A 19,452-nucleotide genomic window follows, 5' to 3' on the forward strand; every position below is an offset into this window, starting at 1 on the left:
ATGCACCCTTTATACCAATTGTGCCCAACAGGGGGCGGTGTGAGACCATCAAAACACATCAGAAACAGCTCCATTTTTTATTGCAAACAACGCTCGTCTCATCTACATACATTACAGACTATACGAGCACATCTTCACACTCACATCTCCACTGGCAATTTACAAACTTAAATAGCGTTCAGCAACATGACGAGCACACTAGTACAGAATCGTTAGTGAATTAATGCTCGCTGACCGAAAGAAAAGAAAAACTGGGACCATGACACGTATAGGGCGCTGTGTTTGCACGTTGTGGCAGCATAGCAGCAAGTTTCTGTTGTTCACCATTTGCAATATTTTGGTGCGCAAAATGATCAGCTGCATTTTCAAGGTGCTGCAGCGCCCTCGTTTTAAGCGGGCCATCACAGCCCCCCCCCCCCCTCTAAAAGGCACCATTGACAACAAACGGCCACTCTGTAACATTCAGCGATCTCCTTTCTTCAACCTGTGAAATTTACAAAAAAAAAAAAAAGGAAAGAAAAAGAGGAATGATGACGGTGGCTACGTGGCGGAATGTGTGGTCAGCAACTTGGTCGCAAGTCGTTTGTGTTGTCCATTTGTGGAATATTTACACACAGCAGTTTGTTGCAAAGTGACAAGAGTTCCCCCCCCCCTATAGGTAAGAGTCCATGGAAGGTGCGTAGGAGAAGCCCACGAAGGCCTCGGCCGCCTCCGTGATGCTGGCCGTCACCAGCACGCTGTCGGGCGAGCAGCCGATGGAGTTGGGCACCGGCTCGTCTGTGAACTCCGGGTCAAAGTGCCGCAGGTCGTTGGGGCCCGTCTGCGAGAGCAAGGACGACACGCCAGACGATTAATCGCTCGGCTGGGTCAAAATCAGTGACATTTTCTTACCACGTTGGGGTTGAAGGGTGGCGTGATCTTCTTGGCGTTGAGCTCATCCCAGTTGATGGGCGAGAAGAACATGTGGTTCTTGATTTCCATCTGAGGAGATAATAATCCATCAGTCGGAGAAAGAACAACAACAAATAGCCTCATGCGAGTCGAGCGGAACTGACAAAGTCGTCGGCGCAGCCCAGCCGCTTGGTCCTGTCCTTCTGCAGGAGGCCCTCCAGGAGGTGGCGGGCGGCATTGGAGATGTTGGGCTTGAGCTGCAGAGGCTTGGTCAGGATGTTGTCGTACATCTCGGCCGTGTTGCGGCTGTAGAAGGGAGGCTGCGGGGACACGCGTTGTGTTAGCTGTGCGCTAACACGGCGAGCGAGAAGGTAAAGCGAGACGGAACCTCACCAGGCCGTAGAGCATCTCGTACAGGACGGCTCCTAAGCACCACCAGTCCACCGTGCGGTCGTACGGTTGTTTGTGGAGAACCTCAGGAGCTAAATACTGCCAGCAGACAAAACATGAGGTTTGAAAACGAAACAATTGGAGCATAAATGACGATTTTTGTATGTTGTCGTCGGTACCTCGGGCGTGCCGCAGAAGGTAGAGGTGGTTCCGTTGGGCTCGATGTTCTCCTTGCAGAGCCCGAAGTCGGTGAGCACGACGTGGCCCTGCGAGTCCAGCAGGATGTTCTCGGGCTTGAGGTCACGGTAGACGATGTTGAGCGAGTGCAGGTAGCCCAGCGCGCTGGCGATCTCGGCGGCGTAGAAGCGCGCGCGGGGCTCCAGGAAGCAGCGTTCGCGCTGCAGGTGGTAGAAGAGCTGTGCACAGAACATTTGCACCAGTAAGATAAAGAAATCAAAGAATTATCATTTGAAAAACGCTAAATCAGCTCGGCCCTCGTTTAGCTTATAAAAGTGTCATGAGGTAACATTTTGTTAAGTTAAAAATCATCTTCTCTTCCCAGATGGATTTTCTTATCGCTGCTTGTCCAACAATGGCAGGAAATCAACTCCATTGCACACAAGCAGCTGGATGAAGAGCTAATTGTGGAGAGTCGGTCTTCCTTCCTGACCTTTTTTGGGGGGGGCTCATGTGACTCACCTCTCCTCCGTTGATGTAGTCGAGGACAAAGTAGAGTTTGTCAGCTGTCTGGAATGAGTAGTGCAGGCCCACTAAGAAAGGATGCTTGACGTTCTTCAGCAGCACGTTCCTCTCTGACATGATGTGCTTCTCCTGAGTAGCCCAAAAAAAAAAAAAATGAACTCCTGCGCCAAATTGGAAGGTGGCCATTTGTCTTCTTACCTCCTTCTTCTTGAGGATGGCCTTCTTCTGCAGCACCTTGACGGCATAGAAGCGGTCGTCTTGACGGTGGCGGGCCAGCAGCACCTTGCCGAAGCTACCCTTGCCGATCACTTTCAGGAAGTGGAAGTCGTTGGGCTTGGCTGACGGGTTGGACGATGGGCCCAGGTTGATCTGTTGTGTTGGGCTGGGCTGGTTCAAGCAACATGCGTGACGTTAGCGATGCAGGATGGGAACGTGTACTTTTCCCAAAAAGGAATACTGAATAATAAAAGTCCCTTAGAGGACAATATAACTTTCCTTTTTGTAGATTACATGAAAACAAAAAAATCCTTTAAAGACTTAAAAGCAGTTACGCAACAAAGCGCACTGAAAATGCCTGTGACAGCGTCAGTGCGCAGGTGGACCGTACCGAATGGACGTGAATGTAAAATTGGGTAATTGATCAGAGACTCACGGGTGGAGAGGGGGTGGTGCTCATGAGCTCAGCATCCTGCGGAGGACTCAGGTTCAGGATGGACTGCACCTCCGCACTAAAAGAGCAATTACAAAATATTGAACCCCAAAAAAAAAAACGATACTTCAAAATCACAGCTTGTATCTGATCCAAACGAAAATGATTTAATCTGAAGACTCAGCATTTAAATAATACAAATCACTAAATACATACATAATTTATCATCATTATTATGAAATAATTAAAATATTGGACTACACAGTATTGCCGCATACAAAAGAAAAAAGCCATGTACTGACTGTTTGCAAGTGTAGGCGCTGGTGGCGAGCCTCTGGATGAAGTCGTTCAGTCCCATCCTTCGCTGTTTCATGAAAGCTGAAAGACAATTCAAAGTTATGCTTCCATTAATCCGTCTGGCTGGGCGCAAAACACCACGCAGCCATCGCGATCCAGTTCCGTACCGCTGACTAAGGCCACAAGCCCTTTCGACTTGGAATAAGTCATCTCGGTCTGTCCTGTTGCACTTTTAATCGTCATGTCGGCGAGGCCAAGGAAGGAAATGCAACACGGCGAAAAAGCAGCGACTGTCAGCTTTCAAGTTTGCCTCTTTTCCTTTATGACGAAGCCGAAGGAGGCGTTTCTGGGTAGGCGTGGCTCAAGAGACATCCTCGCTCCGATTGGACGAGCCGTGCGGGCATGGACCAATCGGAGAAGTCAACGCTCAGCAAGCGAGTCCTTCGGCCACGCCCTCGCTCCCGGCGTGCTGACGTCAAATAACAAAAAGTAAGTGTTCTTTTCACTGCCTATTTGCACACTTTTTTTGCGCAAGAGCATCAAAGAGAACACCGTGTGACGATAAAAGCACGCCTGACTGTGGAATGTCCACCGAGACGATGCTAACATGTTTCAAAGTTGAGGTTTATGACGTCGAGAAATGTCCGTAAATAAAACACGGGGCTCCCCTGCAACGTCATGCGCTTCGGCGTTAAGTGCCCCTTTTTTTTTTTCTTTTTTCCAACTGAAATATTTTAACGCCGATTGCTAGCTTTTGGGCAATGATTGGGCCTCAAATATTATGAGTTCTCCGCAACATTTAATGAAGGGAGAATTCGGTAATATTTGGTGCAGATACCGTTCAATTATTTATTCCCCTACAACTTAAATTATTTTCATAAATTGCTTCGTTTGTTAGTTTTGGGGCTATGATTGTCTTTCAATTGGTTAGTGTCCTACAATATTTAGTAGAGGTATGAAGCAGACAAAGTGAGAATTCCTTACATTCCAGTTGTTTTCGCCCTCTTGAAAGTGCACCGATTAATGTAAACTTTTAGATACATAAATATCCCCAAATTTTTGTTTTGCAATAACTTGTGAAATTGATTCACAAATATGAAACTCGGCTAATGATCAATTATAGCGGCACTGCGACGCAGGTTCACACGCAGCAAAAAAAAAAAAAAAAAAAGAGTCAACAGGAGGGGAGGGGATCGGATGCAAAAAAAAAAAAAAAAAAAAAGTGGCTGCTAGTGGAAAAGTACAGCGTGAGGGGATACACACTTGGGGGCTTGAACATGGTTTCAAACAGAAAAGAACCTTGAGCGCAACTGCGCACAGTGAAGTGAACATTATGTAAGGCACCTTAAGTTTTATCTCGAGTGGACAAGGTGGCAGATTTGATCAGGACGGCCACGTCACTTTCTCAAAGTGTAAATATAAGAACTGGGGGAGAAAAAAAGCTTAAAAAGGAGTCATTGGTAAGATGCCTCAAATGACTTTAGATAGGCTAAATAAATAAAGTTGACAGGAAGTAAACACACTGCAGTTACATCCCACAAGAATTCGGGGGGACATTTTAAATGCTTGTGGAGTGAATGAAGCAAATGTGTGTTTCCCCCAAAGTAGGTTATTGGCATTACGCTTACGTAACGCCCTCAACCCCCCCCCCCCCCCAACCGGTACATAACGGTGTAAATACGTGCATAAGTTAATAATTGCCGTCTTTTTTCTCCGTTGCAAGCATACGTCGATGCGTATGTTGCGTTTAAACGCGGCTCGTACTCACACGTCAAAGCAGCGGTTGTGTCTTTCATAGAGACGTTACGGTGCCCCGGGTTGCGCGTGAAGGTGGGCTCCGAGAGGTGATCACACTGGGGCGCATTCCTTAACCAGAAAGGTTTCATCTGACGGATCCCCCCCCTTCTTTCTTCTCTCCCGTCTGGAAGGCGGAGACGTCACGCCTTCTCGTTTGGACGCTCGGCTTGCACTCAAATGTGCTGCGTTTAGGCACTCAATGGAAAAGTCGGATTTTTGACTTTCAGCGTCGTAGCGTGGAAAAAAAGCGGTTCTAACAACTTTGGGGAAAATAAAAAAATAAATACATCGGTGCCTTGCAGTGCCGTGCAAATCCTAACGCTGGTTTAAAACCCTACTTTGATACCCTAACCCTGCTTTTGTTAGTCCCTAGTGTGTCACTGTTATAAAAATATCTGCATTCAACCTGTGCCAGTTTTCTCCATTGTGAAATTTGGAGACTGCTCGCGAGCGACGCTGTGAGCCACGCCTCCTCCTCGCAAACAGCAGCGAGCAAGACGGGAATGAAATAACAATCCGGATTGCAAAAGAACAGACTGAGTCTGTTCAGACTAGTGTCCAGTGGAGGAACAACGCGCGTCATTGTGACAGCGCTGACTGTGCGCCTTGTTGTCCCTCACAAAGATAGCGAGCGAGGCCGCTCGCTTATCGACACGCCGCTCAAATTGCTGAAAAAACAAGACACTGATTGAGTTTTAATAGCGGTCCCACACCGCCAGAGGTCAAAGGTTGAATAAGCGCAGTGCCATAAATTGGAATGGGACAAAGGAGGTTCTTTTTTGGGAATCTCTACTGTCAAAATGTAGACTCGACACACAAAACACTGTTCAGCTTTTTTTGGGGGGGGATACCATCGGGTACCTGTGCAGACCTGCCCTTAAGGCCTCGACAAACACACACGCCCACGCCAGAATGATGCACAATGGGCGATGTCGCACCCTTTTGGCTGTCTCGACATGCTTTTTCCGTTTATGCCACCCAAGCGAGCACACTGTGGCTAGCGGCACATCGGCAGACCAAACGGCACCACTAATGAGCTTCAGACAAGATGCAGCTCGAGTTAATAGGTTGGCGAGACCAGTTTGACAAGGGTCAGCAATGGCGTCCAAGCTACTTTTTTTTTTTGCACACACACATGGCTTTTATTTGGACCTGGTGAATAGAGCGGCCTTTTTACGTAACCGGTCGAGCTTCATTCGCATTCATCGGCGCCCTCCCGCTGGGTGGAATGATAGACACAACAGCCGCCAGAGAGATGGCTGGATGAATATGTTGATATGAAAGGCGGGGGGAGGGGCCATGCTGGCGAGCGGGTCGTGACCATGTTTACGCTGCAGCTCTTAATATCCGCCGCCTGGCATGGCCTCGCCGCCCTTCCTGCGCTCTCACGAACGGACCTCCCAGAGTGTGAGTCACACGGGTTGCCATCCACAATATTGCCACTAGTGCCTTACATAACGCACGCACACACACGTTTTACTCACCACGTACACTTGGGACATGGGAGTGGATCTTTTGTTTGCTTGAAAAGCGTTGGGTTTGGATTGTACATTTTGTTTTGTGAGGAGTTCACTGGCCATGACTAACGTTGGCTGTGACCACTCCCACAGCGGCGCAGCCTTCCATCCAGCGCTCATCCGTGAGGTTCAATGCTTAATGTTTACTATGACACCGTCCTGTGGAGAGCCCAAGGCTTGCTAACCAGCTGAATAAGTTCTACTGCAGGTTTGATCGGTCCTCCCACACAACGGGACTTCCTGCAGCACAATCTACATACTCACCTCTCCCCACAACTGCTCTGTCCACACCTCTATCATTGTTGTCACCCACTCTCTCTCTTGCAGAGGCCGCGCCCGCACTCCAGGTCCGCGAGGAGGAAGTGCGCCAGATGTTCCGGAGACAAAAGACCAGGAAGGCACCGGGCCCAGACGGCGTGTCACCTTCCTGCTTGAAAGTCTGCGCTGAACAGCTGGCGTCCACCTTTGCACGGATCTTCAACCGTTCTCTGGAGCTGTGTGAGGTGCCCTCATGCTTCAAGAGCTCCACCATCGTTCCAGTGGCCAAGAAGCCCGCCATCACAGGTTTGAATGACTATAGACCCGTCGCACTGACATCTGTGGTCATGAAATCTTTCGAGAGGTTAGTGCTGAACCACCTGAAGGAGGTCACGGGCCCCCTGCTTGACCCCCTCCAGTTTGCCTACCGGGCAAACAGGTCAGTGGATGATGCGGTCAACATGGGACTGCACTACATCCTGCACCACCTGGACACTCCAGGAACGTACGCCAGGATCCTGTTCGTGGACTTCAGCTCGGCGTTCAACACCATCGCTCCTGACATCCTCCAACAGAAGCTCATCCAGCTTGCGGTGCCTGCCCCCACCTGTCAGTGGATCACCAGCTTCCTGACCAACAGGAGACAGCGTGTGAGGCTGGGGGGCATCACATCTGACACCCGGACCACCAATACTGGAGCCCCTCAGGGGTGCGTCCTCTCCCCACTGCTCTTCTCTCTCTACACCAACGATTTCTCCTCAGATGACTCTCCTGTGAAGCTCCTGAAGTATGCAGACGACACCACTCTCATCGGACTGATCCAGGACGGTGATGAGACTGCGTACAGACAGGAGGTGGAGCGGCTGGTCCACTGGTGCAACCAAAACCATCTGGAGCTGAACCCGCTCAAGACCGTGGAGATGACAGTGGATTTCAGGCGAGACCCTTCACCACTTTTACCCCTCACTATCCGCAGTAATACTATTCTCTCCACAGACACCTTCAAGTTCCTGGGAACCACAATCTCTCGGGACCTGAAATGGACCGGCCACATAGACTCTGTCCGGAAGAAGGCCCAGCAGAGGCTGTACTTCCTGAGACAGCTCAAGAAGTTCAACCTGCCGCGAGAGCTTCTGAAGACCTTCTACACTGCCATCATCCAGTCTGTCCTCTGCACCTCCATCACTGTCTGGTTTGGATCAGCCTCCAAACAAGACAAGCACAGACTGCAACGGACAATCAGGACTGCAGAAAAGATCATTGGAATCAACCTCCCTTCTATCCAAGACTTGTACCTGTCCAGGACCAGGAAACGTGCAAGGAACATCTCTACAGACCCTTCTCACCCAGGTTGCAGTCTGTTTGAACTACTCCCCTCCGGACGGCGTTATAGAGCTCGGTACGCCAAAACCAGCAGACACCGAGACAGCTTCTTCCCCCAGGCTGTTGCTCTGATGAACTCACACCACTCATAGAGTCTCAGAGGCATTACTGTGCAATAACATCCTGCTCTTCACACCTTTTGAATTTGTCTACACTGTTTTTGCCATTATTCACATGTCCTGAGTGTTGTTAGTCACCTATATGTTGAACAGAGGGTGTGTTTTACCGAAGTCAAATTCCTTGTTTGGCACGCTCAAACATGGCGAATAAAAACTCTTGAATCTTGAATCTTGAATCTTGAATCTTGAATTACAAAAAAACGGGTTACCCCTGACGCATTGTGCACGCTGCCACAGACAAAGCGAGAAAATGCAAAAAAATAAATAAATACGGTGCTATTTTGGGAGCGAAATAAGAGCGAGATGAGGTAAGCGAAGTCCTGTCGCAACTTGCTGAATCGTTTGCAACGAAAACAACAAGCTGGAGAGCCAACAGGCGCAAACGGAAATGACTGCATAACAACCAAAACAATTTTTTTTTTCGATGATTTGGCCGCATGACTGGTGTAAAGGAGACAACAGCTCTCTTATTTGCAGTCCACTTACCGCCGTCGCCGGGGCAACAGTAGCCGTCCGGCTCCATCCACTCGTTGTGGTAGTAAAAGTCCACGGCCTGCGGGTGAACATACAAAGTCACCATCAAAAAATTGAACTTGAAAACATTTTTAAAAAAAAAAAGCATATCAAAGACTTTGGCGCAAATGAAGGCGATCAAACTAACTTGTGACTCAAAATACAATCTTGGCTTCTGCCCACACGGAGGCCCACTTTGTACCCGAAATCAGCACTTGGCAAACGACACCTACTGCCCTACTTTCCCGTTACCTGATGCGCCTCAATGAAGCTGCGTTGCCGGGGCGACGCTGGCCACAACCCCCCACCCCCAGCCAGACAGCGCCAAGTAACCTGATGAGTGCAGCTAAATACTTGACATGTCAAAAACTGATTTCACGAGAGTCGATGGAGAATGAAGCGAAAATACAGTGCGGTCCGAAGGTTTGCAGGAGCAAACGTGAAAGGGAAAAAAAAAAGTACCTGCGCGCGCTGGCGCGGCTGCCAGTTATCGTCCGGCACGTAGTCGATGTAGGGCCCGCTGCACACGCTGCACTCCAGCATGATGGGGCTGACCACGAAGGGGGGCGGGGCCCGGATGCTGTGAACGCCGTGGATGCCGCCCCCCCAGGACTGGCAACAGCCCACGTCATTGTCGCTCTTGGCCTTGCTGTGTGCACACGTGGGCATCTTCCACCTCCTCACCTGGAAAAACAAATCCATGTTGGTGTTGACATTTGACTGACCCCCCCCCGTTGCAATGAACGCAAATAACATTAATTTGTAACTGGCTGGCTCCAAATGCTGGATTGAATTGCTCTGCAAGTTGTGCAAAGAGTATTGACCCAGTCAACCGTTGGAAAGTTTGGAGAAGGTCACGGTTGTGGCGCCTTGGAAGTTGTCCCAAGCCAACTTTTGGTGAGGAGCGAACGTGCGGCTTTTTTCTTTGCTGCCTCAGGCAAAACATGTTTTCCACTAAGTGTGGCACGCAGCCAGGATAACACAAACAAGATAAGAGATGTGTGGCATAAATGTAATACAAATATGAAGAAGGTCATCTCCAATCTGGGCTGAATTTGAGTCTGGCAATGACCTCTTCATGGATGACACGATTATATAATGTCGGCCCACACTCTTATATTGGTTGAGTGTATTGGCACATAAGTGTAAACATTTCAAACTGTTTTTTTTTTCCCCGTGGAACCTCGCAACGCGTCAGAGGAGCGCTCGACTTGACACAGATCCTATTTAGCCTCCGCGGGGAGGCTCGGCGGGACGTTTGGCTTGTCTTTGCGTCGTCATAGCAACCCAGTTGAGCGCAAAGCTGGCAAAAGTGCTCACGAGCCCGTCAAGAGATTCGTTCCCCAAATTCAATTTTCCCACCCAGCTGTAGCACGTACCACAATTGCATCAGAGAGGAAAAAAAAGTTGAACAATGCCAGCGCCGTAATGACATCACCAAGGAGCGCAAAGGTCAACGCGGCAGTAAAACGTCTCGCCGGCGAGGCTTGAAATGGAATCGCTGGACCGTCCGCGTGTCCCACTCGGTGAAAGATTTGTCACCCTAAAAAGGAAAATGCATGGCTGCCATTGAGCAAGGCATGCTAAACATTCACTCGGATTTATGCTCCTGCTTTGCTGCTCCAATAAAAGCGTCTACTCAGCTTTTCTTGTCTCTCTTTATCATCCTCCCTTTTCTCTTTTATATCCTCCATTCACCATCACGCGGTGACCTTTTTCTTTTATTTTTAAGTGTCTTCTATCGAGCCACTTTCGCCCTCCCCCCCTCACGTTGTTTTTTTCACAGCGCCATAAAATGTGAGTCACATTTCGAGCGGCCTCGTCGGGTCGCCGAGGGGTCAAGGCCAGAGCGACGAGCGGCCGATTCTAACGACAGTCCTTCACGGCAGCGATTCCGCTCCACATTCCTTTGACGTTTATTTTGTTTGGTGAGTTTGTAAGTGTGAGTACATGAGTGAGTATCGCTGATATAACGCAAGAACGGAATGTTAAATAATGACGTGCATGTTCGCACAAGTTCACGTTGCGTCAATCATGTGACCGACATTCAAGGTGGCGCTTGGAATCCCAACAGCAACATCTCACGCCGTTCACGTTTGGCTCACCTTGCAGCTTTTGCTCTCGTAAGTCTGCGAGGGCTCGGAGGCGGCGTCGGGACGGTAGCGGTGGGCCGCGCAGCCGCCGTAAGGCGTGCCGGCGTAGTGGTGGCAGCCGTACGAGGCCGAGAGGGGGTGGCGCGGCTCGTCGGCCGGCGGGCGCTTGGCCACGCGTTTGCCCTGCGCCTTTTCCACGCTCACTTTGGGATTCTGCATCCAACGGCGCACCTGATAAACAAAACAATACAGCATTGGAATTTCATAGATCATAAAAAAGAAATAAAAATGTATTTGAGAAGATGTGGAAGCATCTGATGTCATTGCTTGTTGATTTATGGGAGGCATCTTCAGCAGTGACATCATCTTTGCATGGCCCCGACTCACCTTCCTCTTGACAAACTGAAAAGCCGAACACTTCTTAAAGGAGAACGCCGCCTTCTCTCCTCCTTCTCGCCCTCCTCGGTTCACCAGCTTCATGGCTGACGATGGCGTCCCGCTCGCCTCCGTGGAGCCCAGGGTGACGGACGGGGGTGGGGCTGGCTCAGTCGGGCTGGCGTTAGAAGAAGTCGGGGGATGTCGGCGGGGCGGGATGCGGACAAGAGAGGAAGAAAAGTTTGTTTCTTCTGCTCGCTATCTCACAATGACGTCATGGAATTCTGTGGACACCTCACAGCGTTCTTCTATGCTAATTAAGCTGCGGCGGGCTTTTGTTGACATCTGATGCGGTCGCAAATGTGAGCATCTCTGTCTGGAGCGTCTTTCTTGCCCAGACGCGTTTACATCCGTCTCACTTGCAGATGCTGCGCTGGAGCTGGTTCGCTTTTAGCTCCGGCGTGTTCTGTGGCGAGCGGAGGCAAACAAAGTGCCAGCGCATGATGACGGCGAGCGCGTCCTGCTGCAGTCGCCGCACTTTATCAATGGAGATGCTCCGCAGTGACGCATCTTTCTTCCTCTCTCTCTCTCTCATCAGCACCTTGCCCCCCCCCCCTCCCTTTTCTGATTGCCCCGCCCCCTCGGCTCAGCTCGGTCCACAATTCTTTCAATGGGGGCATTGGCGCGCTTAAAAGCCATTTCCTCTTGATTCACAACCAACCGACCAAATGTCCGCGCCGGAACCCGTCATAACTATCAATTATCAGCATCAATGATTTCATGTGGCAAAAGACCCTCCGCTGCGCTTCAGAATTCCAAATGAGGCGGCCATAATGAAATAATAAGAGTGTTTCTTTAACGCTTCACGGCGTCGCTGATTATTAGTACTTCTCGGAGATTCTTACGAGGATGTTTCGGAGCTAAGAATAAAAAAAATAAAAAAAGTGGGACAATGATGTAACAGTCATTACAGGTGATGGCTCGATCATGTGACGAAGGCGCCGTGCCTCAGGTTGAACGAATTCCTGCTCGTTAAAGATTTGCATCTAATCTTTCAAAAGATGTCACGCTGTCAAGCGCGCAACTTTCGGACATTTTTTTTCTTTCGGTCTCAGTTGAACGGGTTCACGGCACTTGCTCTTCTGCTTTTCAGTTTAAAGCGAGAACCCGATTGGTTCGGAAACATGTGCCGGCCAAAAAGTCATTGTCTGTTTAGTTTGGGTTTTTTTAAATCAAGGATTGGTTCTTTTTCTGTCCAACTTTTGCTTGTTGACGTGAGTTGAGTTACGTTCACAGCCCAAGCATCGCTCAAATTTTGACTCAAGCTAAAGCAAAAAAATAAAAAATTCCTCAACTGCGTAACGACTTCTATCTCATCTTTTTATCATCGTATGATGTCTTGAGTGCCTTGTGACATGGCTCCACTTATCTCAGCTGACTTGACGCACCTAGCCGAGCTCGGAATGCGGAGACGCCGCGTTCCCGTTGACACAAACATTACGCAAGCTAAGAATGCGAGTGGTGACTTGATGGCACCACAAAGACGACAGTTTAAAAAAAAAAAAAAAGTTTTGTCCGGTGCTTTCCCTATGCTGACCTTTTCAGCAATGCGCTCGCTCTTGAACGGGTGATTGACAGGGAACGACTTCACACAAAAGAAGGATTCAAAGTGAAGGGCGCTAGATCTTATCTTCTCATCATCTTTTCAGGATGCTCACATCATTTTTGTAACTGTAGCACTAGACTCCCTCAGCTGTACAATTTAATTTGAGGTCACCTTTGTACATTTTTAATTCCAATTTTCACACATTTGATTTGATTTGAGTTGCCATTGCAATTCTTTAGGAGGGGACACTAAATCTCCTGTCAATGCCATTGTAGGAGCTCGGAGGGAACAATAGCAAGCGCCGACTTCACAGGGGCCAACGTTGGCGATGCCGCGGCGATAAGGAAGTCTGCGGGAGGGAGCCGCACTATTTACAGACGCCGCAGCACACGCACTTTGTCCCGCGGCATGCCAATCATTTCCCGTTTCTTTGCGGCGCTCCATTCTTTGTCTGGCTCGAAACGGCCTCAAGCTCCACGTTGAAGTCAGTTGACAAGCTAAACAATCTACTGTTGTGTATTTCAAATTTGCCTTAGCTTAATGCTAACACATTATGGGGAATACCATTGACAGACTAGCATATTTTGGCTAACAAAAGCGATGAAGATTTGAACACAAATGGTGGAGTATCATCTAGTAGACAGACAGACAGATATTTAAATAATATTTTTTTTTGTCAAGGCAATACTTTTGCGGTCATCCAAGTTAACAATGTGGGCACAGTGTGGACTGACCTGCCAGATGTACTTTGTCTGGTGGCAGACACCCCGAGCCTACTTTTGTCCTTTATTGTCCACTTCCTGCAGGGCGGGCAGCTGTTTCCTGGCGCCACAGCGATGAGCAAGTCGTCGCCCGCTTGAGGGAGAAGGGCGTAGGCGAGACTAAGAGGAGACACAACAGATGAACTTGGAAGAAGAATGACATGTTCCCAAACAATAGAGATGGACACTTTTACTGTATGGCTTTTTAGAAAGTCTACACACCCCTGTAGAAATGGATTAACCCCTAATAAGTGTGTTCTATTTATATTTCCAACAATCTTCTAGCACTCCTAGCATCTTTTTTAAAAGTCTCTTTCACATGTTTTTTTTGCGATGGGAATGCCGGCAGACATTGCGAGGGGAAGCACTTCAAAGTCAGTGCAGGCAAAAAGAGCTCTGGGAGAGAGAAAAAAAAAAAAGATGAAGAGAGATGGAAGATGAAGGGTGAGAGCAGAAAGAGCATCGCTGATGAGCTCCACTCGCACTCAGCAGGAGACCTTGGCATGTTTCTCTAAAATCCATGTGCGCACATGGAGAGAAACTCTATAAACGAGCATTTGTGTATTTAATTAGGATGCATTGTTTTTATAATATATAATTATGCTAAGAAGAAATTACATTTTGACTTATTTAGAAGGCACAGTTGGTGTTCTCCAAGGATCTGTTCCAGGGCCGCAACTTTTTTTTCTCTGTTCACGCTGTTGGAACATATTTGCATTCTGCACACAGACATTTTATGCTTAGTGTTCAAATATTTACAGTATATCCAATCAATTGAAATGTGTGTAAAATGGAAAAAAAACACATACGTGTGCAGCTTTGATGACTTCCACTGTTGCTACATGACTCGGCATTTTATATTAATTGACTGGAAGCAAAGGTAATGCGTGGGATTGCTCGTGGTGTCATCATCCTGCTTCTGACCAATGGTGACCTCCACGCTTGTTGATGAGCATGCTGTTTCTCCTACACACACACACACACAGTAAAATTGATTGCACGCATCAGCGCGGTCGTAAAATTCTTGCCACATTCTCATTGGCTGAGGCATTACGGCCTAGCCGCCAATGATGGAGCGAGAAAGGGCCTGCTGACAGGCAACCTGGTAAAGACGCGCACACGGAAGACGAGTCTGGCGTACAGAGGAGGCGACGTCCATGGACACACAAAAAAGAAATGTACATTTTATTTTCCACAATTTATAATCCTCATTTCATTTGTGTTGACTTCATCCCCAAAAATGATTTCCACTTGACAGGAACTTTGAACAAAATGTCTTATATGTGCAAATTCCAAGGTAGTACTGAAAGAAATATTTAGCTACTAAATTCATATTATTAGGGGGAGGGGGGGCATTGTGTTAAAAGCTACAAAAGGACTGCAAATGCTGCTACATTGTTCTCGTTGTACGAGAACAATGGCGAGATGCTAACGATGCACTCGCGCGCTTCCCGTGTGGTGCCTCGTTGTCTGCGAGTGTCTGCTGTCCGCGACTGTCCGGCGAGCGTCGCTCGGGCGGCAGAAAGGAAAGGCCGCAGCGCACACACATTTGACTATTTCCAGATTCTTCCTGCCTATTTGGCCTGAGGTCAAATATGTCTCACTTTCCCTTTGTTGGACGCCTGATCACAGGCGCAGCGTGTGACTCATTAGCGGGATTATGGACTCGTAGTGTTCTCTATATTTTGAACATCACAAATGTCTTGCCAGATGCTGACTCAGCATCCCGGACCTCGGTGCCTGGCGCCGAATGTGCAAGTTGAACTGGATTGTTAGCGCGATCGTAAATTGTGAGTGTTTGTGCTGGCCGAGTATTGTAGTGGTAAGGGATTTTTTTTTTCTTTTCTTGTTTTACAGAAATGCTTCAGGCAGGCTAACGATAATGCCCCGCCCCCTTTGGACACTATGTGCCAGGCAGGTCAGTGACTCTCTTGTACGTAGAGAGCCGTCTTGTTTGCTCTGCAGGGGGAAGTGGTGTGTCTCAAAGCGGCCAATAGGACGTTGAGGCGCGGAGGGCTAAGCTGACATCAATGGATGGGAAAACAATCATTGTGACCCTGATAGTGATGATGGACGGACGGTTGAATGAACTTTGCAGAATGTTACCAAGGTAGTTTTCCATGCTGATTGTGGCTAGACTCATTCATATTATTTTTCAAGGGGAATTGAAATGTATTTTTTTTGTTCTCTCAGGTGAATTTGAATTTATTATTAAGTCTAATTTTGACGGTTATAAACTTACATGAAGTCAGAATTTTAAGTAGTTGGTCTATATAAAAAAAAAATAAAAAAGTAATTTTTGCTAGGGGGGGATACTAATAATGTTTTTTCCATTTTCCCCGCAGCGGAGGGATTTGGGCGAGCCTTTGATTTTACCGGCTTATTATTAGGACCTGCTTGGACCCCCTAAAAGGATACAAGAGGAGGATTGGGAATGTCAACAAGTCTGCACTCAAGTCACGTGTAATGCCCCCCCCCCATGAATTTTGTTCAATGTTCAGACTTGTTGTCAACAAAACTGGCATGCAGTATGTGGGCCACGGGAAAAGCAGGTGACTTTAGGTCACATCTTTTCACGTTTGTTAAGATGACTGCATTCTACTGATGAATATTTTGTTAAATAAGCAAAGCACAATTTTGCCGTGGCTTTTTAAGGAAGAGCAAGCGTGTGACATTATTTCCCGCACGTAGCAAGTTAGCCTTTATTCACCTCTCTCAGGTCAGCGAGTCAAACGGCGCCACGAGGCCAATGAACTTTAATGGACTTGGATCGCCGATGCAGTGTAGAAGGGGAACACGGTGACGTGGGAAAAGGGCCAAAGTCTTGCTGCCTGCTTGATTTTGCACATCATAAACGCATAACAGAGCAGCCCGGAGACCTTTTTTATGTCACAGCAGCATGAGTTAATCTTGACATTACGTCCGATGAGGCATGACATAACCTCCCGATCAGATATGAGCGTGACAAATTGGAACAGTTATAACCAAAAGCTATCATGAGTCGTTGCTTGTAAAGAAATTTATCTTCTTTTTATGAAAAAAAGTCTAACGGCTTACTTTTTTTGGTCAAATTTTGCAGGATTTATTCATGTTAGATATTTTTTTTCATCACAGTTGAAAAATAGACATTTAAATTTGAAAACGTTTTGACTTATAATACTGCACGCTTTTTAAACTAAATCAAATTCTTAAAGCAGACAATGTTCAGGTATCGTGACAAAGTTGAAGAAAAAGGTTGTTGGCACACCTGCTTTCCTGTCTTACAAGGCCTTTCAGTATTGGATGGTGACGGCCTTGACCTCAGTGAAGAAGTGATAGGAATCCTTGCCGCCTTCTCTGCCGACGCCAGAGCTCTTCATGCCCCCGAAGGGCAGCTTCAGATCGCGGACCAGCCAGCAGTTGGACCAGACCGTGCCCGCTTGAAGCCCGGCCGCCATCCGGTGCACCTTGGCCACGTCGCGGGACCAGACGGTGGCCGCCAGACCGTAGCGCACGCCGTTGGCCAGCGCCAGCGCCTGGTCCTCGCCGTCAAACGGGCTCACGCAGGTGACCGGCCCGAAGATCTCCTCCTGCATGACACGGGAGCCCTGCGGGACGCCCGAGATCACGGTGGCGGCCATGAAGTAGCCGCCAGCATTGCGCTCGGGCAACTGCAGCGGGTCTACGCCTTCACCGCAGTGCACTGTGGCCCCCTCAGATTTGGCCAGGGCAACAAAGCTGCGCACCTGGACAAGGAATAGTAGGTCAACTTCATACATACATAATGTAATGCGCTAAAAAATGTGCACACTGAATTCATTTTCCTTATTAATACGCTTGTATTGTATCTTGCACCTTTTCCAAGTGCTCCTTGCTGATGAGCGCGCCATTGCTGCTGCCGGCGTCCGAAGGCACGCCGGTCTTCCACTTCCTGGCAGCGGCCACAAACCTCTCCAAGAATGTCGCGTAAACACCGCGCTCCACAAAAATCCGACTGGTGCACAAGCAGATCTCTCCCTGGAAACACAATTGATTGGATGAGCAGGTCAATTATTTCAGTCAGTACATTTCTGAGGAAATTGGCACCACTCTTAATAGTGGTGCTTTACTGCCCTCATGTGGTGACTCCAGTTCACTACACCCAGTTCCAAAATGTCTCCCCCCTCACCTGATTGGAGAAGCTAGAGCGGACGGTGGTCTCGATGCACCGGTCCAGATCAGCGTCGGCAAAAATAACGGCGGGGTTTTTGCCACCCAGCTCCAGTGACAGCTTCTTACAATAGGGGGCGCTGCGCTCAGTAATAATCCGGGCGGTTGCTGTGGAGCCCGTGAAGGAAATCAGGGGGACGTCGGGTTGGACGACCAGGGCGTTTCCCGCCTGGGACCCCGTTCCGAATACTATGTTGACCACGCCTGGGGGAACACCTGGATGATGGAGCAGGATGCTGTAATTCACATGTCTTTTATGGGGATATCTTCCATGGAGATGTGGTCCTACCAGCCTGCTGCATCAGCTTGCAGAACATCCAGGCGGTCACTGAGGTCATCTCGCTGGGTTTGGCGACCACCGTGTTGCCCGCGGCGATGGCGGGCGCTATCTTCCACGTCAGCAGGTACAAAGGGAGATTCCAAGGGCTGATCAGACCAGCTACAAGATGGTAACAAAATCCAAAATGGGACATAATAATGAAAATGTATGGTTTATAATAAATTGCAGGTGTGTGACTTGAACACTAGGTGGCAGTATAACCATGCAGACAATATTGAAGTAACTCTGATGCAAGTATATCTTACCCACTCCCACGGGGCAGCGCAAAGTGTAGTTGAGGCAGCCCATGTGGTCCATTTGGCTGCAGTCGTTGGTGTGGTGGAGCACCGACGAGGCGAAGAAGCGCAAGTTGTAGGCCGCTCGGGGAATGTCCACGGTCCGTGCAAACGTCAACGTCTTACCTGGGAAAATGTCAAATGTGGTGCACGAGGGGAAAATTTGCTCGAATTGTACCACATCTCACCTTGGTCTTTGGACTCGGCCTGCGCCAACTCCTCCAGGTGGGCCTCGATCTGGTCGGCCATCTTGTTGAGGACCTGAGCCCTCTGATCAGGACTGCGAGCGGCCCAGGCCGGGAAGGCCTCCTTGGCTGCCGCCACCGCCGCCTCCACCTGAAGAACACAAGTGCCACTGTGATGCTTTTTGGAGGAAGTTGAAGAACCAGAAAAAAAAAATGAGATGAGAAAGGTGCAATTCAGTCTTGGGGCATTTCCACTGAAATTTTGGAGCTTGTGCTTCAGTGAAGGACGCTTAGTCTGATCCAGTTGCAAATTTGAAAGCTCAAGTTGAGAGCCTTGCATGCAATGCGTTTAATGATTGACTCTGCAAAGAGCAAAGGTTCGAATGACCACCACATGAAGCTATTCAACGTTTTTTGTTCAATTTGGAGCCAACCCAGAAGTCAAATGGAATAATTTTATACAAGTAGAAGAGAATGTTGCACATTGTGATGTGGTCAAAGATTAACGTATGAACGTTGTACCTCTCGCTCGCCGCTGTCGGGCACTTTGCAGTACACTTTCCCCGTAGACGGGTCGTACGAGTCGATGTGACTCGGACACGGGGTGAACTTTCCTCCGATGAAGTTCTCCAAGACCAAGAAGGTGCTTGCCTCCATGCTCGTTTGCATTCCTGATGATCACAAAAAAAAGAGTGAAAATGGAGGAGTCAACCCGTCCGTGTCTATAAAGGAATCCCAGTAGCTGCTCTCGAGCTTGCCAGGATAACAAACGTGCAGATGATGCGCGTGCGCGTGTTTGCTGTGTGTCTTTCTGTACCTTAGATAGCACAAAAAAAAAAAGGGCAACTGTACATCTACTTCCACACCACGGCATTCTACAGCCACAATAATAAAGGTTGCAAAGGCAGACATTTTCAATGACAAGAGAATCAAAGACATGGAAAACCTAAACGAAAATTAGGACGTTGAAATGGAATTGAAACCTGAGGAGGGAATTGAAAGCATGACATTGAAAAACATGTGCCATGTGTTATGTTGGAGGGGCATCGTGAGGTGACAACTCAGAAAGGAGCCAAGCCTTCTATTTTCTTTTACTGTCAAGGGAAACCTACC

At 48.5% G+C, this 19,452-nt stretch overlaps 2 protein-coding genes and 2 long non-coding RNA genes across 8 annotated transcripts; 2 read left to right on the forward strand and 2 right to left on the reverse strand.

Moving 5' to 3' along the window:
- Nucleotides 1-63: 63 nt before the first annotated feature.
- sgk1 (serum/glucocorticoid regulated kinase 1) lies at nucleotides 64-13,449 on the reverse strand. Of its 4 annotated transcripts, XM_037245195.1 has the most exons (15): nucleotides 13,325-13,449; nucleotides 11,377-11,450; nucleotides 10,997-11,154; nucleotides 10,622-10,840; nucleotides 8,979-9,200; nucleotides 8,490-8,556; nucleotides 2,935-3,010; nucleotides 2,636-2,711; nucleotides 2,182-2,370; nucleotides 1,981-2,112; nucleotides 1,461-1,697; nucleotides 1,285-1,380; nucleotides 1,056-1,211; nucleotides 892-981; nucleotides 64-820 (listed from the first exon to the last, which is right to left on the reverse strand). In XM_037245195.1, the coding sequence occupies exons 3-15, from the start codon at nucleotides 11,087-11,089 to the stop codon at nucleotides 653-655; spliced, it is 1,821 nt and encodes a 606-aa protein (XP_037101090.1). In that variant the 5' UTR covers nucleotides 11,090-11,154; nucleotides 11,377-11,450; nucleotides 13,325-13,449; the 3' UTR covers nucleotides 64-652. The 4 variants fall into 4 exon arrangements, with proteins under 4 accessions (XP_037101090.1, XP_037101091.1, XP_037101092.1 ...); XM_037245196.1 differs by lacking the exons at nucleotides 11,377-11,450; nucleotides 13,325-13,449 and having other exon boundaries at nucleotides 10,997-11,167; XM_037245197.1 differs by lacking the exons at nucleotides 8,490-8,556; nucleotides 8,979-9,200; nucleotides 10,622-10,840; ... (1 more) ...; nucleotides 11,377-11,450; nucleotides 13,325-13,449 and adding an exon at nucleotides 4,698-4,851.
- Nucleotides 1,641-2,055, forward strand: LOC119118297. The gene is made up of 2 exons (XR_005096689.1): nucleotides 1,641-1,720; nucleotides 1,844-2,055. It is a non-coding gene; the product is annotated as an uncharacterized LOC119118297 (long non-coding RNA).
- On the forward strand, nucleotides 11,707-13,770 carry LOC119118298. The gene is made up of 2 exons (XR_005096690.1): nucleotides 11,707-12,711; nucleotides 13,397-13,770. It is a non-coding gene; the product is annotated as an uncharacterized LOC119118298 (long non-coding RNA).
- A 268-nt stretch (nucleotides 13,771-14,038) lies between these two features.
- Nucleotides 14,039-19,360, reverse strand: aldh8a1 (aldehyde dehydrogenase 8 family, member A1). 2 transcript variants are annotated; one of them, XM_037245201.1, is made up of 9 exons: nucleotides 18,862-19,360; nucleotides 18,343-18,490; nucleotides 18,125-18,280; nucleotides 17,829-17,978; nucleotides 17,499-17,755; nucleotides 17,186-17,347; nucleotides 16,599-17,076; nucleotides 14,161-14,317; nucleotides 14,039-14,070 (listed from the first exon to the last, which is right to left on the reverse strand). In XM_037245201.1, the coding sequence occupies exons 1-7, from the start codon at nucleotides 19,006-19,008 to the stop codon at nucleotides 16,624-16,626; spliced, it is 1,473 nt and encodes a 490-aa protein (XP_037101096.1). In that variant the 5' UTR covers nucleotides 19,009-19,360; the 3' UTR covers nucleotides 14,039-14,070; nucleotides 14,161-14,317; nucleotides 16,599-16,623. The 2 variants fall into 2 exon arrangements, with proteins under 2 accessions (XP_037101096.1, XP_037101095.1); XM_037245200.1 differs by lacking the exons at nucleotides 14,039-14,070; nucleotides 14,161-14,317; nucleotides 18,862-19,360 and having other exon boundaries at nucleotides 16,598-17,076; nucleotides 18,343-18,820.
- Between the last annotated feature and the right edge of the window lie 92 nt (nucleotides 19,361-19,452).

Source organism: Syngnathus acus, chromosome 24 (assembly GCF_901709675.1).
Source record: "Syngnathus acus chromosome 24, fSynAcu1.2, whole genome shotgun sequence".
In the NCBI taxonomy this organism is placed as follows: domain Eukaryota; kingdom Metazoa; phylum Chordata; class Actinopteri; order Syngnathiformes; family Syngnathidae; genus Syngnathus; species Syngnathus acus.

Coding starts and splice junctions, on each gene's coding strand:
- sgk1 (XM_037245195.1), bottom strand. CDS start 11,089: ATGAAGCTGGTGAACCGAGGAGGGCGAGAAGGAGGAGAGAAGGCGGCG. Junction 9,201..10,621: donor ACGAGAGCAAAAGCTGCAAG/GTGAGCCAAACG, acceptor TTGTTTTTCCAG/GTGAGGAGGTGGAAGATGCC. Junction 8,557..8,978: donor AGCCGCGCCAGCGCGCGCAG/GTACTTTTTTTT, acceptor GTTCACCCGCAG/GCCGTGGACTTTTACTACCA.
- aldh8a1 (XM_037245200.1), bottom strand. CDS start 18,679: ATGCAAGGCTCTCAACTTGAGCTTTCAAATTTGCAACTGGATCAGACT. Junction 18,281..18,342: donor GGCCGAGTCCAAAGACCAAG/GTGAGATGTGGT, acceptor ACATTTTCCCAG/GTAAGACGTTGACGTTTGCA. Junction 17,077..17,185: donor GCAAGGAGCACTTGGAAAAG/GTGCAAGATACA, acceptor TTCCTTGTCCAG/GTGCGCAGCTTTGTTGCCCT.